The sequence below is a fragment of the Anser brachyrhynchus genome (genome assembly GCF_964034855.1).
Source record: "Anser brachyrhynchus genome assembly, chromosome: 5".
NCBI lineage: Eukaryota > Metazoa > Chordata > Aves > Anseriformes > Anatidae > Anser > Anser brachyrhynchus.
The window spans coordinates 63,876,422-63,892,769 of NC_137699.1; the positions used below are offsets into that span (position 1 = coordinate 63,876,422).

The following is a 16,348-nucleotide window of genomic DNA, read 5'->3' on the forward strand; positions in this document are numbered from 1 at the left end:
ACTGGAGGAAGCAACGCATGTATAGCAGATAGAAAATACCTGTCTTTTAAAAAGGAACTTAAAAGATAAGGAGAACTTTGGTTTTCACCATGCTGTTCTTAACCGATAGCTATTTGCAGCAAATACAGGAAATGTGGGCTAGGATTTTTCTTTGGACAGGAAACGTCTAAGGAAGAGTTGTGAGGCACTGATTACTGCTGGCAGTATAGCCAGCGGATAAGAATGTTAGGCAGCCAGGGTGAGGAGAGGTGTAAAGGGAACAAGGACAGGATCCTTTGACATTTCTGGGGAGTGCTTTCTGGAAATCCTACTGCAGGAGCAATCAGAAAGGTGGGGAACTCAGGGCCAGGCAGTGCTTATATCTATATATGTATCATATATATCTATATATTACATACATGCACATGGTTTGCCTTACAACGGAGAGCTGCCGCCTTTTACACCCCGGGTCGGGCCGAGGCACTGAGGAAAACAAGGGGGGGGAAGGCATGGAGACACCAACCACCACGGCGCCCTCACGGCAACCGGCCGCAGGTGCCCGCCGCCGCCATCTTGTTTAGCATCACCACAGCAACGGGCGGGGGCCGCCATCTTGTTTGGCGTCTCCACGGCGACCCGTGCGGCCGGGCCGGGCCGGGCCGGGCCGCGGGGCGATGGCGGCCGAAGGGCGGCCGGAGCAGCTGGAGCTCAGCGCCGAGGAAGCGGAGCGGCTGCGGCAGGCCTTCCGCGAGCCGCGCTTCCGCGAGCTGTTCGCCGAGTACGCGGCCGAGCTGGCCGACCCCGAGCAGCGGCGGCTGTACGAGGAGGAGGTGACGGCGCTGGAACGGGAGCGCGGCGTGGAGGTGCGCTTCATCCACCCGACCCCCGGCTACGTGCTGCGCACCAGCCAGGCCGGCTCCCGCCGCTGCTACCTCAACGTCTGCAGCAACCCGCACGTCGACCGCCCGCAGGCCCGCGCCGAGCCCGGCGGTCACCGCTGGGCCCTGCCCTACAGCCTGGCGCCGGGCCGCGAGGAGCTGGGCCGGGGCGGCCGCCGCCGCCTGGTTTACGACGTGGTTTTCCACCCGGCGGCGCTGCGCCTGGCCGCCCGCAGCCCCCGCTTCCGCCGCCTGCTCAGCGACACGGCGCTGGAGGCCGTGGAGCGCCGCTTCGCCGTGCAGCTCGACCGCACCAACGCCGCCGTCCTCCGCGGGGCCGCCTACAAGGGCGTCCCGCAGGCTCCCGTCATCCGCACCCCGCTGCCCGGCGGCGCAACGCCGCCTCCCGCCGACACCGGCTGCCCGCTGCCTCCTTTCCCAGTCCCCGTTCCCGTCCCCGACCCTCCCGCCCCCCCGCCCCGTGAAACCGGCCCCACCACGCCTCGCTGGAGCCTCCGGCAGCGCTCCTACGTGGAGCTGCAGGACTACCGCTGCTGCCGCGACTCGGCGCCCAGCCCGGTGCCCCGGGAGCTGGTGGTGACGGTGGAGCTGCCGCTGCTCGGCTCCGCCGCCCAGGCCGTGCTCGAGGTCCGCCCGCGGGAGCTGCGCCTCGACTCGCAGCGGCCCTCCTACCGCCTCCGCCTCCGCCTGCCCTACGCCGTGGACGAGAGCCGCGGCCGGGCCGAGTTCAACAAGGCCGAGCGGCGGCTGCTGGTCACGCTGCCCGTCGTGCCGCCCACCGGCCCCCGGCAGCCGCACGGGGACGGCGGGGAGCGGCTGCAGGAGCCCGGCCCCGGCGGGGAGCCGGCGGCTGAGGGGGGCGGCGGCGGCGGGGCTGCTGCTCCTCCTCCTTCTCCTCCTCCTCCTCCTTCTTCTTCCCCTCCTCCTTCCTCCTGCAGCACGTGGAGCAGCGAGGAGCCCCCCGACCCCCCCGGGGATCCCCCCCGCTCCGGGGCCGCTTCCCCCGCCAGCCCCGAGCCGGCCGAGCCCGGCGGCCTCGCTGGGGGCTCCCCCCCGCGCCCAGCCCCGCCGGCGGCTGAGGACGGCCCCGGCGACATGGCTCTGCCCCGGGGCCGCGGCAGCCCCGAGCCTGCCCTGTGCCCTCCCTTCCGCTGCCGCCAGGATGAGGCCTCCCTCACCCTGCTGCTGCCCGTGCCCGGCATCCAGCCCCACAGCCTCCGGGGGGACGTGGGCACGAACCACTACAGCCTCCGCTTCTCCAGTGCCACCGCTGCCTACGCCCTGTTCCTGAGGTTTCCTCCCGCAAACAGGCTGGCAGCCCCCGAGACCAGCGTCAGTGTGAGCGCCCACAACGCTGCCATCGGGCTCGCCAAGGCCCCTGGGAGCGACGGGCCCTGGGAGAAATTCTGCTTCGGCCTTGACGCCTCCGCTCTGCAGGTAACAGCCCTCATGGCAGGTTGCTCATCCTGCTCCCAGCCGTGTCACAGCCTCGCTCGAGCACGCAGCTCCCGCTTTTGGAGTTGTTGATAAATGAGATCTCCAGGAGCTGTTAGGTTATCGGTCCCAGCTCGGAAGAAGCTGGTGATGACGGAAATCGCTTCCCTCCGAGAGCTGTGACCAGACGTCAGTGCAACGACACAGTTAGCAGCGGTCTTGTACCGGCAGCACGGAGGTCATGTCACGGAGCTGATAACTGTGTCCTTGGAGCTGCTTCCTGAGCTGATGTTTTTTCTAAGGGAAGTGCTGATAACGAGTAAAAACAGGGCCTGTGCTGTGTCCTTAGCTTTAGTCTTTAAGGCCCTGTAAATGACCATCTGGCTCATGCCCGCCTGTGTGCATGAAGAAAGGAGGTGTTTATAATACATCAGAGGTACATACGTGCATACAATTCACTGAAGTGCAGGTGTGTGAGGGGAGTATACCTGTCTGCCTTTCAGGACAGGATTTCTGTTTACATTGCAGGAACACCTGCTGGTTCAAGCAGGGTGATACTGCAGCCAGCAGCTGTGAACAGACAGCTGCTGATTGCCATTTTGCTGGCCTAGTTCTTCATCCCCTCTTCTTACAAATCCCAATATGATTCTAGTTTAGGTGTCTTATTATTTTATGGGTTGTTAGGCAGAGGATGCTCCGTGTGATGGGAGGAGCGTGGCACATCTGCTGCATCTGGCTGACACTGCTAACTGAGAGCTGGCAGTCTCCCCAAAAAGATGCTCACGCTGTGGCACTCCTGCTGTGAAGAAACACCGACACAAGTTTTGTGGAGAACTACGTTGTTCTTGAAGCTCAGTGCTTCAAAGAACGTATCGTGAGCAGGGATTAAGGCTGCATAATTCTTATGTAACTTTTTGGCCCAGTGATTTTCAGTTGATCTTTGTTTTAGAACAACAAAACCCTTTGCAGTTTGGATCACAAACCATGGGAGTGCAAGTCCACAAAACTAGCAGACAAAGTATATCCAGTGGGATGATGGTTTGGGGTACCTTAATTGCTCTGTCCCTACAATTAGAAAATACTGTATGATTCTGGAGGAGATATAATTATCCAACGAGTATACGTACAGCTGAATCTTCGTATTTTATTTCCCATTTAGTAGGCTGCACACCTTTTCTGTGAACTCCTCTGAAGGAGGAGCTCATCGGTTTGGGTGCGTATCGGAGATGATGGATTTCTTGAGAACCACCCACACGAAACTGTTTGCAGTGCATTTCCTTGACTTTTACCAAAGCAGGAGCTTGCGAGTCTGTGCAAGTGGGACCACAAAACATTTGGCACTAATGTTAATCGGTGTGACCAAGTACTGGGTGCTGACACAATGTCAAATTGCGTCAAGCAAGCCGTCATGCAGACTGCTGGCCCTTCTCTTTGTAGGTGTAGAAGGGAGGGACAGGCACTACAGGCATTTTACCCACTTTTTCACGTCGTCTGGATTTCCATCTCTTTCATCGTGTGCCACGGTGCACGTCAGGCAGCTTGCTCATTGTTTTATGGCAAACAGGCCTAAACGCAGGTTTAGCAGTCTTCTACTGGAGTATCTCACAGCCTGCTTAGTTTTTCAGGGAGTTTGGCAGAACCAGTAAAGTGGTGAGGATACAGCGGTTGGGACACACTGCTGCGATACTCTGTTTTGTCATTGTAAGTGGTTGTAGCAAAGATCTATTTTTTTTTTTTAGTGAAAAAGCAGCTTTCTGTGACTGTGGGGTTATTACTGAAAACTCAGTTTGGGAACAGGAGATTCTGCTTGAAGTGTGTCTTTAGTACCGTGGTTGATTGACATGTTTGCACGCTTTGATCTCAGTCTAATTGTTACGCTGCTTGGTGCGTGTATTCATTATTATGACTGGGGGAACATCATTCTATTGAAAGGCGTTAAAAGGCTAGCCAGTAGTGGGATTTTAGTCAATATTACCTTTTTGTGACAAAAAAATCTTTCAGTGGCCTGAATTTATTATATATTGCCAAATGTTTTGGATGGAGTAGTAGGAGGAGGAGACTTGGAATTAGTCATAGGCCTCCCAGCCATTCATTCATGCAGCAGAGTAAAAAAGATTGATTTCTTCTGGGGTGCAGTCCTTTTGGATACAAGCCTGCAAATTGAAGCAGTTGAAATAATCTGAAGTCATTTGTTCTGTTTGCTTTTTTTTAACTGTGCTATTTCCCAGAAGTGCCTGTGCCAGCACAGATAGCTGCATTCATTCAGAGAGAAGTGAGAAAAATTAATATTTAATTAGAGCTACTATTATTTGCCATCTTCTGTCCATTAACAATTTGCTTGTGGTCGTTTCTCTTCTCCTTATGTTGATTTCTCCAATTTGTCTGCCGTAATCGCTGGTATTTTTTCTTTGAATCCATTCCTATAAATCAGAGCTACGTTCTCTGCGTTGAGACCTGCGAGGAGTTGCATCAGTCACAGAAGAGAGTGTTTCTGGAATATGCACAGCAGCAGTGCCCTGTTTAATCGCTTTAGGCAGCTTTTGGTGGCCTAGGTGAGCAGGAATTTTGTCCTTTACCTCCCAGTTGTGCTGCTGCCCTCTTCTTTGTAGTTGCTTCCCCACAGCAGCGTAGCCAGAGGATAGCTCACGAAGAGGCCGGTGTTTTTTACGGGTAGGAAATGCCTGTTCTGCTGTCTCCTGGGAAGCTGCTTCTTACTGGAGACCAAGGGTTTCTGTTTTCCAGGCTGCTAGGAGCGGGCTCCTTGCTGGCTTGGTTATGGCAGAAATCTGCCCGGCTCAGCGGCGGCGCTTGCCGCAGCGGCTGCTACAAAGCCCTGTTGGCTACCCGTGTAATCGACTCCCGTTAATGCGCCCAACAGCCAGGAAAACGTGTTACGATAATTGTTCTCTGCACGAGCAGAATGCATCTCTTCGGCAGCCCTGTCCCCGGACTGTGATGTTGTGCAGCGTCTCTTGCTCGGTTTTTATTGCCCGTGTGCCTCTGCCAGATCAACGTGCGCGATAACGGGGCCGGTAATTGCACAGCCCTGCCTTGCGTGATCGTCGTGTTCCTGTTATCGTGCTGCCCTCTTTTCTCCTCGGAAATTGGACTGATACAGATAATGGTAGAGGAATGAGTCGAGCTTGCGCTTAAGACAACGTTCTTGAAACACAATTTCAAGGACCGGTTTTCCTTTTGTGAAGTCAGATACGTTTGAATCCCTGTGCTGAAAGACGATATATTTAGAGCGCAGTTTCCATAGATGCTGAGCAGTCTGGATCCTCACCCCAGCTAAAGCAAGTGCTTATTTTCAGCAAATCTTTACAGTGCAACAGTCCTCCACCCCCCAGACCTTGAATGTGTCGTTGCCAGTATTCCTTCCTTTGGTAGCTCTTAGTGTCCTCTGGGTTTTACCACTTCCCCGTACAACGCATAGCGCTCCGCTGACTCCGCGCCGTAACCTTTTAGTCAGCGGTTGCAGCCATTGCTGCTTTTTCTTTCTGAGTAGTTTTGCCTCTTGGCCAAGCCGTGCTGTCTCTTCACGCTCGTCACGGTGAGCAGAAATCCTGTAAAGGTAGAAATTTCGTAACTTTGGACTTGATGGAACAGGGTCATTTGTATTTCAAGGGCTTAAAAGTTATCTTTTGTCACTGGCCGTCGTGTTCAATCGCTGTACCAGCGGCAGACCCCAAAGCGTTGATCTCTCTGTGAGTCACTCCAGGCCCTGTTTTTTCAGGGGAATAGAGACCCGTGACCTGGGGAAGCTGCCAGAATCACCACCTGCCAGCCGTGCTCCCTCCCTTATCCCTTATCTGGTCCTTCCGCACCTTTTGCTTCCACTTGTTTAAATCCTGGGAGCTCAGGCCAAGGAACCTCCTGCATCAGAGAATTCCCTTTCATTTTAAGAAAGAGAGCCTGCGCAGTATATTGTGAAAAAGAACGGCTGAGAGTTAAATAACCATTAATAAAAGCTGTAAGCCTGCCAGGCAAGGTTTCTGAGAACAGCGCGTCCCGGAACGTCCTGGTTCACGGCGGAGCTGGAGTTGGGAAATGGCTGAAATCGTGCCTCCGTGAAGCACCGTCATCTTGTGTTTGGTCTCCTGGGGCTACACGCTTGGTTCTGAACAGGAATAAAAGCCTGTTTTCTGGTGGGTGCGTCGCAGCTACTGAGGCTTGGAGTCTCCGTTCTTGGCACGTGAAACATGTTTGGTAAATAATTAATTCTGCATGACCCCAAAAGAGTCATGTGTGCCCATTTTCACGTGACTAGAAAACATTGGGTAACGTAGGAATTCCCGCTTGTGCTGACCCACACCATCCCTGCCCTCCTCGGCATGCTCGGGGACTTTGTTCGGAGGACGCCCTCGCTGTCCTGCTCTGGGGGTCTGGCTGGGGCACCCCAGAAAAAGAAATTTGCTTTTTTTTTATCCCATTACTGTACAATGTAGAATCTCTTCTTTGCTCACGAAGGAAAACAAATCCCAAACCAACAGGCCTCTTGTAATAAAAGCCCACGTAACGTGATGGAGAATATTAAGATTTAACTCATGGTGAGGTGACTGCTGAGGAAGCGAACCCCTGCAGAGAACAGGGGGGAGCACTGTTTCCTCTGCTTTGCTACGGACTGAGATTTATTTATTTTTAACGGTTACGGAATGAAAAACGTTACAGTAAACATTCCTGATTAGCTCATGGTTTGAACTAAGCATGAGCGGTGTTGTTTGTGGGGATTACCTAACAGAGATACCCAAAAGGGAGCTGTGCGGCGATACAAAAGCCGTGTTTAACTTCTGGGGGAACGCCGATGTCTTCGTGGAGAAGGTTTTAGGTGGGCATGTTGCAGAACATAAAACGCTGCTTGGCATGGCCACCAGAGCCGGTGAAGGAGATCCTTTCCAAGCTCTTGTTGCTTTTTCCTTTAGAAAGGAGCTGGTAAATACCGCTGAAGCGCTGTAACCCCTGGTAAGCCTGCTGCACATCGAGTGCCACGTGTCTAACCCCTGGACTTGGGCCTCCTGCTTCGACAGCAGGAATGCTGTGGGGCAGCTCCTCCGCGGCTGTGACCCGTGTGCAGAAAAATCACGAGAAGAGTACTATTTCTAGCTGTCTGTGTAACGGAGGGACCCGAGTCTGAACTCTTTCTAACTAATCCCTCTTGTTATCTCGTTAGACGTGGTATTCGTCCTGTCGGTGCCCTCGGACCTGTTGCAGGCGGTGCAGGTGACGGCGTGCCCCACGACGCGGCCCCGGCGGGCGCTGCAGGGAGGCCACGCTTTCCCTGGAGGAGAAGGCAGCAGCGTGCGAGGTGTGGCTGCTGGGGCTCGCTGCTCCCAGCGCCGGCAGCGTGGGCTGGGGGTGCTCCCGTGGGTGCACCCCCGGGCCTGTGCTGGGGCCCTCCTCGTGGCCGGTGATCCCGGGGTCGGGGCTCTTGTGGAGGAGCTGTCTTGGTTCCAGAAGCAACCGAGCGTGCAGCCTACGGAGTTGTGCTGGGAAGCGTAAGATACCTTTCCGTTTTAAGCCCCTGACCTTCAGGAAGGAACCTGTACCGGAGAGCAGAGCGGATGCTGCGGTGTGCTCCTGAAGGGCACTTGCAGATCCTAACGGAGGTGCTGGATCCCAGCTGGCTGCGAGATCAGAAGCACTCCTGCTCGCTCTGCTTCTGTCCTCACTTCCAAGCCGTTTTGAGTTGTGTTACGTGCTTTCTTTCAATTCTTCAATCCGTGTTACGGTTTCCAGTTTTTGAACTACTGTGAAGAGTTAATACACTTTGGTTAGGGATCACTTCTTAGAAGGTGATGCTAGAAACTGAGACTGTTCTGCTTAATCTTACAGAAGTTTATTTTTGGTTCATTTAATTGTGCGCTCAGCGTTTCAGGACTCTTGGCAAGTTTTTTGGGGGGCCAGAGGAGGTTGGAAAAGGAGAACAGAACAGACTTATTTGATCTTTTTTCCAATGTAACCTCTCTAACTTAAAAATCATAGTTTTCTTCTGCTATAAAACAATCTTATTTCTGAATAGCCTTTAATTGCTAGGCCCATTATGGGAATAATGTACTTACGCAGAGCAGTTGTGTCAGGAAACGTTATTAACCTATTGATTAAGCACATGAAAGCATCTTTTGAGCCGTTTAATCTTGCCAGTCATGGGCACCTTGTAAAAATTTTCACCCCCAGCTCAGTAATTCTGTTCTCCACGACCTCCAGAGCCCTGTGCCGAGCTGGTTTGCAGTGGGACTGTGCAGGCCGAGGGCTGGCGGGGCGGTAGGTCCGAGTCCCTTCTCTCGTTGGAATCAGCCCCTCGCTACAGCAGGCGTGCGGGTGATGCAAGCCTGAGGTCTGTCCTGCCGCGAGGCCGGCGATGGGTTTGTGTAACGTGACGCAGAGCCAGGTACTCGGGGCGGCGGGGGGGACCTGCACCGGGCTGCGGGGTTGTGCTGCCGCGCGAGCGCTGTGCTGCGAGGCAGGGCCGTCCCTGCTGACCTACGTGTCCGTTCGGCCTCGGGTTGGCGGCAGGGACAAATGAGCCCGGACCAAGCAGCAGAAGACTGTGTGCCTGGGGAAAACCACGTGTGAGTCTAAGTTGCTACCGGCCCGTCATAAATACCAGGAAACAAACTGTTTAAAACCAAATCATTACTTCACAGGGTCATTGAAATCATCTCTGGAGGCCTCTCCTCTGCTGCTCTTGCGAGCCAGAGCAAACAGGCTTTAAATAAATTCCCCGGTTGCTTTTTGCCAAACTCTGTGCTTTGATAACATCTGCAGTAATATAAACGCCTCGGCATATGCTCGCTGTGAATGCAAAGTTCGAATTGCGGTTGCTGGTTGTCTGAACACGCTAATGGCAGTCATTGTCTCGGTAACAAACGGCATTGCTTGCGTGTACAGCACATGGCGTTTTGATTCATGACAGGCCACTGGTGACGATGTTTTAAATACTTCCTTGAAATGTGAGCGTGCGGCTCGGGGAATACGTTGCCACGCTGGTGCTACACCTGGTGAAAGTGGCTCGTGGTGATTAAAATGGTGCAGGCGTCATCTCAGGCAGCTCCCTCCTATCCTTGGCTAGAGTACGGATCAGCAGGCCTTCCGTTCTGTGTTGTTAACAGTATTTCCTGTGAAGAAAACCAGTTATTTTGCCTTGAATCAGAAAAAATAAGCGGTGGGTCTCGTTGCTGAAGGGTAACGCCGTGCCTGGTGCTCCCTGCCGCCGAGCCCCCGCTCGCTCCGGTGTTGGCACTCCCGGCCCCGGCTGCAGAGGTGGCTCCAGCCGCAACTTCCCGACCCTCACGGTTACTCAGAGGGGTCCTCTCGGGTCTGCTCACATCTCCTGCCCTTTCCCGAGTGCCCCCGTGATGCCGTTTCTGCCCCCTGTGCCGCTGCTCGGCCAGGGCTGTACCGGGCAGCGGCTCCGCAGCTTCTGCGAGGGACCGGCCGGTGGAAGTCAGGTCAGACAATGCGACCCGAGGATGTGGTTTGCTGTGTTTAGACACAGCAGAACTGTTGTCATTTAAAGCGTCTCCTCTCTGGATTCCTACACCCGGGATTTGGTTTTGTTGTTGCGTGGCTTACAGATCGGGTACCGCTGTTGTTAGGAGCACAAACGCGCAGTAAGAATCCTTTTATAAAAGGCTTATGCTCTCGCTAGACAAAAAAAAAAATACAGGTTCAGAGGGAGAAAAAAAAAACACGTTTTCCCTCTGAGTCCCCTGTGCTGCCCAAGGCCGTGCTGATGATGCAGGTCCCGAAGGGTGGGAGTTTGTGCCTGTGCTGCACGCCTCGTTCCTTTACCCTGACACCTTCTGAACTCTGCAGGATGCTGCTGTGACCCCAGCGCACCAGCGGGGCTCTCTGGCAGGAGAGAAAGGAAGGAACAGGGGGGGAATAAATACTTCGGGGGCTCCGTACACGACAACATGAGATGCATCTCCGTTACGGGAGGGTTTTCTGTCAGGGAACCGGGCTGTAGTTCAGCCTCCTCACGGAGCGCCTGCACCCGCTGTTGGATGGTTGCCTGGATTGTAATCCTGGATAGAAAATGTATTTAATCCCGTGCTTTTGAAAACCAGCGCTAGATACGTTACGACTTCCCATATTGTGATTTCTAATTTAAATGGCGAAAAAAATAGGAAGCTATTTTATTTTTCCCATGCAGTTTTTTTTTTTTTAAGATAACAGTTAAATTTTGTACCGTAGGAACCGCGCAGCATCTGACTGTGCATAAGGCTACATCCGTAGGGGGCCAAAAATGTGCAGAATTGCCTTTTTGCTTCTCAGCCTGCAAGATGTCAGTGATAATTGAATTTAACTTGTGTTGGGTTGACGAGAGGGTGGAACGGGAACGAGAAATTTAAAAATATGACTTAAAGTAGATGGTTTGCAACTTTTTCCTACTGTTTCCAACGAAACAGTTGTTAAATGGGAAAGGTAATTCTCAGGGCATAAGAATAGTCCCAAGTCAGAGCATTTTTACTGTGAAGTCCGTCCGTACCCACAGCCTAGAGCAGATGTTTTCGGAAGAATATAAGGACAGGGCGAGCTCTGTCATTCTTATGAAACGCTCCTCCAGGATATATTCTAGGACCATTAATTACCTGTAAGTGATTTAAATCTTAAAACCTGTAGCAACATGTTTCGTGCTGTTTCAGAACGGCACATTAAGGGCCTCAAAACGCGCCCCAGACTGTCTGTAATTGTGGTACCTCTCTGTTTTCTCCTACCGGTGTTTACTCTTGCCTAAGTGGAGATCTGAGAAACCTTCTCAGGTGGATGTGAAACAGATATTGTCATGCATGTTTCATAGCTTGTGCTTTAGAAGGTCTGATCTTGAAGCCTGAAGTGTTTACATTTTCCTAAAGTAAGACACTGAAAGAAATCCATAAATGCTTGAGGCCTTCCTGGCGTTAAGGTGGGTGAGGACAGCAGAACAGCGCTGGTGTGAATCATTCCTCGGAGGGAACCTAGATCTGTATATTAATCATGTATCGAAGAGAGAAGATAAAAGTTTATTTTATCTCCGTGTATAGTGAGGATCCGTACTCTTAATCAAAATGAGCTAAGCACTGCTGTCCAAATTTGTTTCACCTCGTCACTTCTGAATGTCCAACGTTGGGTCTATCTAGAAGTGAGCGAGGTGTGAAAACCGCTTTGTGAATCGGGGTCCTAGCGTTGTTTTGAGAGGGTTTCTTGCTCCAGTGGCACTCAAGTATAGCACAACAAGAACATAACCTATTCTTCCTTTTTCTTTAGGAGAGATTGTTTGTCAGTGAAGAAAACGTTGATGGATTCCTAGACACTGTTCTATGCCCTTCCTTTTGCGCAGAGGCAGAACTGGAAAGTCAACCGTTAATTGAAGTGCTTGATGTTACAGAGGACAGAAGTGAGATCAGGCTGAAGGTAAGGATCGCTGGCAGTCGTATGTATCACCGATGGATTTGTGTACTTCAGCCAGATAATATCAAATCTGACCGGAGCAGCTTTGTTCCTGCTTTGTCTTGATATAGCAGGGAAAACCAGGGAGAACGGTGCATCTGTAAGTATAAACGCCAGCTTTTAGAAATGGGTTCATGCTTCTGCCATTTGATGTGACCAAGGGATCGAAATGTCCAGTATTTCATTGGAAAGATGGAAAGCCATGACAGAATCATTGAAAACAGTGCTTTCTCCTGGCAGGAATATACAGTGGCATCCACACACTAAATCTCTCACTGGTATTGAAAGAAAAAAATGACCAAGTAGTTACTTAGTGTCCCCCCACTTAGAGGGACCCCAAGTGCTTCCAGGTCAGAGCTGATGACAACGTGCTGCAAACAAATCATGGCAGATGTCTTTAGAACAGAACCAGAATTTTCTTAAAATGGAACTAAATGAGTGAATACCCCATGTCCTTCACGTATACAAAAATTTGGGTCCATGTACCGGAGCCTGTGGTTAAAGCACGCCACTTTTTGCACAGACACCTTTCAGGGTAGAGTCTGGTGACCGGAGCTGAGTGTACTCGCAGGGGCCTGGGGTCATGGAATCGTAGAGCAGAAGGGTTTGGGTTGGAAGGGACCTTAAAGATCCTCTAATTCCACCCCCCTGCCATGGGCAGGGGCAGGAAGGAGAGGCCAAGAAGCTGCCTGCACAGCGTGAGACAGAAGGGGCGCATTAAAATGGACAGAGGGTGCTCAGTTGCTGCCAGTGTTTCACACTCTCTTTGCCTTATCACAAAGATAGAGAAAACCTTGAGGATTTTGTCTGCGAAGAATGGGGTCTCGTTATCTCTGTTCAGTCCAAGTGTTTGAATACTTGGTGGTTTCCTGTTGTGCAGAGAGTTAAACACGGGACTGTTCATCTTAAACTCTGGTCTCAAAATCACAGCTTGTAATGTTTAAGGCAAGGAAGAAGGCTGCCCTTCTTCCTCAGTCACCTCTCTATGTAAGGGATACAGGGGGGTCTGTTTCTGAAGTCTGTCCCAGGATTAAAGTGACCTCCCTCTGCAAGGTAGGAAACTGAAAGGCGAAGCTTCAAGAACTTGTCAAAAATCGTTTGGAAAATTTCTACCAGTATTAGAAAAGAAATTAGCTCTTTTGGCTCTTCATCTTCTGTTTTTGATTTTTTTTTTCTTATTTAGGATTTAATTGCACAGGGGCACGACCATCACAGTTTTTCTTCCTTCTGTTTGTCAGAAGAAAACAAGATTAGTTTTGTAAATAGGAAAACTTGAGGTAGAGCCCCCAAATCCACGGATTTCTTGATAGACATTGCCCCAGAAATTCACTTAAACCTCCTCTTGAAGGAAAGATAATATGCAGGGACAGTGGGGTTACTTCTGTGGCCGTGGGCTGGAGATGGCAGATAGAGTTAACGTGCAGACGACTTCTTGGAAAGCAAGCTCAGATGAGGCACGTGACTGCAGTAACTTGGCTGGGGGACCGGAGTTCACCCTAACGGCAGAGCCTCCAGAGATACCTGACAGATTTAACTTTTGTAGCTTGTGTGGACTGCATAAAAATTCAAAATCCGGATTGTTGGAGAGCTAAGGAGGATGTTTTGGTACCTAAGGAGGGGAAAGTGAGATAGCTTAAACGATTCCCGCTTCCCCGTGGGAGAACCACGCAGCGCCGAGGACTTCCTGGTACATTTCTGCCGTGTCTTGGCGCTCTGAGCGGTGGCTTTGGGGTCAGGAGGGGCTGGGGAAGTGAGAGCAATGCAGGGCCGTGAATCCCCGAATTCAGCTGCTCCTGGGCATAGCCCGCCTGACCCTGGCTGCCCACTGCTGGGGATGGACGGCTCACCTGCCACTTTTTGTTAGCTAGCGACTGCTTCAGCAGTGGAATTGGGTAACTGCTACCTAGGCAGCAGCAGGTCTCGCAGTTCGTGCTCTCCTGAGGCAAACAGGAACAATTCCTCGATTAAACCCACTTAGGCTGACTGAGAGGGACAGCTCACACACCAGATACTGCTTTCTCATACAACAAGACTGTAATTTCCTTACCTGTAAGGTTAACTCACGCTTCTCGCAATGAAGGTTTAGAGCCTTTGACTGATTTTTATCCCCTGAGTTACAGAAAACAAGGGCCTGGGTGTGGTGACTGGCCTTTTCTCACCCCTGCCCCCGGTTCCTTGCGATACATGCTGCGACCGCGGCAGCTGCCCCGCAGCATTTCCTACTGCAGAGGAAACCTTTGGGAAGGGAGCAGCCTCCCTGCCACTTGTTCCCACGCGCGTTCGCAGGATCAGGAAACCCTCGGCACCACACTGACTGCTTTGTGGTGGCAGACGTTGGAGGAACAAGTGTCCGGGCCTGTTGTTACAGCAGTTTTGTGTGCATGGTTGGTTTCGAATTTAAAACGATTTATTTCCTCAGCAGCCGCAGGAAGCAGCCCATACTGAACGTGATGAAAAAGAACAACTAGCGAACAGCTCAGAAGGAGATCCTGCTGAAAAGACCAATGATGACTCCTTCCAAACCAAGACACAAACAAACTGTACTGCAGCTGACACAGTTGAAGAACGTGCTACAGAAACCAGCAAAACTTCTGTGTCTCCTGTACCAGCTGAAACAATAGGAAAAGGAGATTGTAGTTCACACCATTGTTTGCAGCACGAACCTTCTGACACCAGCTCAGCAGTTCCTGGCAGATCTAGGAGCAACGAACCAGATTTAGACTGTGCTCTCACAGTAGGCGAAACGGCTGCGTCCTCAGCATCTGAAAAACAAGCGGGCCTTCTGCTGGAAGGGCAGGCGAAAATGGAAGGGGAGGAAGCAGCTGCAGACGCTGAGCCGGCCCGTGGGACGCCGCGCAGCTCGGGCAGCAGACCGGCCTCCCCGCTCCTCCGAGAGGTGAGCACGCAGGATGGGAGCGTGCAGCTCACCAGGGATCACACCACGCGCTGCGCGGTCACGTTTCAGAACTCTTTGCTGTATGAACTGGACTAGTGTGATTGTTTCAGGATTTCCTTCTGTTGTTTGTTGCTTACTGGGACTTTCATGCGCTGGTTTAGGACTTCAGGGCTAAAAGTAGAAAACAGGCTGCTACTGAAACCGTTCTGTTTACACGTCAACTTCGAATACTTGAGTCGTTAATAATTTTTCAAGTTAGTAGGTCTGAGTTTAATTATATGTATGAGCTGAAATAGTTTTACTGACAAGAATGATGCAGCTGAAGATGAGTCTAAGCTCCTGGAAGACAATGCATCTTTATTATTTATTTAACTTTCTTAATCTCTTGCTAAATTACACAGGTTATTTGTATATATCCTCCTCCTAACGGCTCCCTCAGGAACTGCTGTATTTAGTCCACCTAGAAATGAGCGGTATTCATCATTTTTTTCAAACCCTTCATTTTGTGATAATCGCAGGATTAGGCCGCCACTGATTTTTAGCAATCAAATGAAATTTCTAATTACATGGAGAAGTTCTAATTAGTCTCCTAGAAATAATCATCATTTATACTATGTATGCCACCCTGGTATATTACTTCAGTTATGCAGCATCCAAACATACCCCAGTCTGTCAAGTGAACAAATTCAATTGCACAACAAAAACATCCTGTCTTGTTGCATCTGTATTTACTAAGTATTTACAATTTGTAAAACGGATTCGTTTCATCCAGCTTAGATTCACTTTTCAGTTCTGTCAGCTTCAGTGTGCTGTTTACTGGTTCGTGTCTCTGAAGTGTGATAACCAAAAGAACATATCTATAATAAACTTTCGGTTCCCGTTCTCAGTCTTTCTGACACAACTTCTGGATTTTTGTTTTGAGTTGTACAAAATGTACCTTAGAAGAATTTTTTTTTTTTTTACTTGTTTCACAGCTGCTCTGGAATCTCTCCTACATTGCTCTGTTAAAGGCAAGTGCTGGCAGGGACGGGGGGTATGCAGCGTACGTGATACTTCTACAAGTTCAGCGGAAGCCAAAAGCATTTGTGCCAGTGCAACGGGGCTCCAGCTGAACGAGGGTGGGTGTTTCGCTGGGTTAAGTTTAACCCAGATCAATTCTGTCACGCAGTTGTGCAACTCCTCGTGGGAGGTACTAAGGGGCTGACACAACTGGCACAGCTCTTTTCAGCCTCAGCCCTGACTTTGTGAAACTATGAAAATGTAGCAATTACCAAAGCTCGTACAAAATCTTGGCAGTAAAATTACCCCTTAAAAAAAAGGCACAAAATGTTTTATCATGGCACATTCAAAATAAACATCTGCATGCTATTTAAAGTATTTCACAAACCCTGGCGCTCTCTCAAATGAACGTTTAACTGATACATTCACAACCCATAAAGTAGGTGACAAATGCTGGTAAAAGGGAAGCCTTGCTGCAAGTCCTCCATTCAATTAGTAACTGTGATTGCTGGAGTCATAAGAACGCCAACCCCTGTTAGCTAATTAAAAAAGGAAGGTTTTTTTTTTTTTTTCTCCCTCTAAATCTCTCAGCATAAAATCTACCTGTTCGTCTGTCACCTTAGCTGAATGTTTGCTTCTGCTGACACTCTCCTGTTCCACAAAAAGCTCCTTATGTGCTCCTGCTGCCAGTTGTGCTTTACAGTGAAGT

General features: G+C 50.9%; 1 protein-coding gene across 1 annotated transcript; it reads left to right on the forward strand.

The window, feature by feature from the left end:
* Positions 1-75: 75 nt before the first annotated feature.
* Positions 76-15,542, forward strand: DNAAF2 (dynein axonemal assembly factor 2). The gene is made up of 3 exons (XM_080592692.1): positions 76-2,315; positions 11,562-11,708; positions 14,167-15,542. The coding sequence occupies exons 1-3, from the start codon at positions 654-656 to the stop codon at positions 14,734-14,736; spliced, it is 2,379 nt and encodes a 792-aa protein (XP_080448818.1). The 5' UTR covers positions 76-653; the 3' UTR covers positions 14,737-15,542.
* Positions 15,543-16,348: the final 806 nt, after the last annotated feature.

What these genes read in the sequence shown, in the direction of transcription:
- DNAAF2 (XM_080592692.1), top strand. Translation starts at nt 654, where the DNA reads ATGGCGGCCGAAGGGCGGCCGGAGCAGCTGGAGCTCAGCGCCGAGGAA. An exon ending in TTGACGCCTCCGCTCTGCAG is followed by an intron (nt 2,316 to 11,561) that starts GTAACAGCCCTC and finishes CTTTTTCTTTAG; the next exon opens with GAGAGATTGTTTGTCAGTGA. An exon ending in GAAGTGAGATCAGGCTGAAG is followed by an intron (nt 11,709 to 14,166) that starts GTAAGGATCGCT and finishes TTTCCTCAGCAG; the next exon opens with CCGCAGGAAGCAGCCCATAC.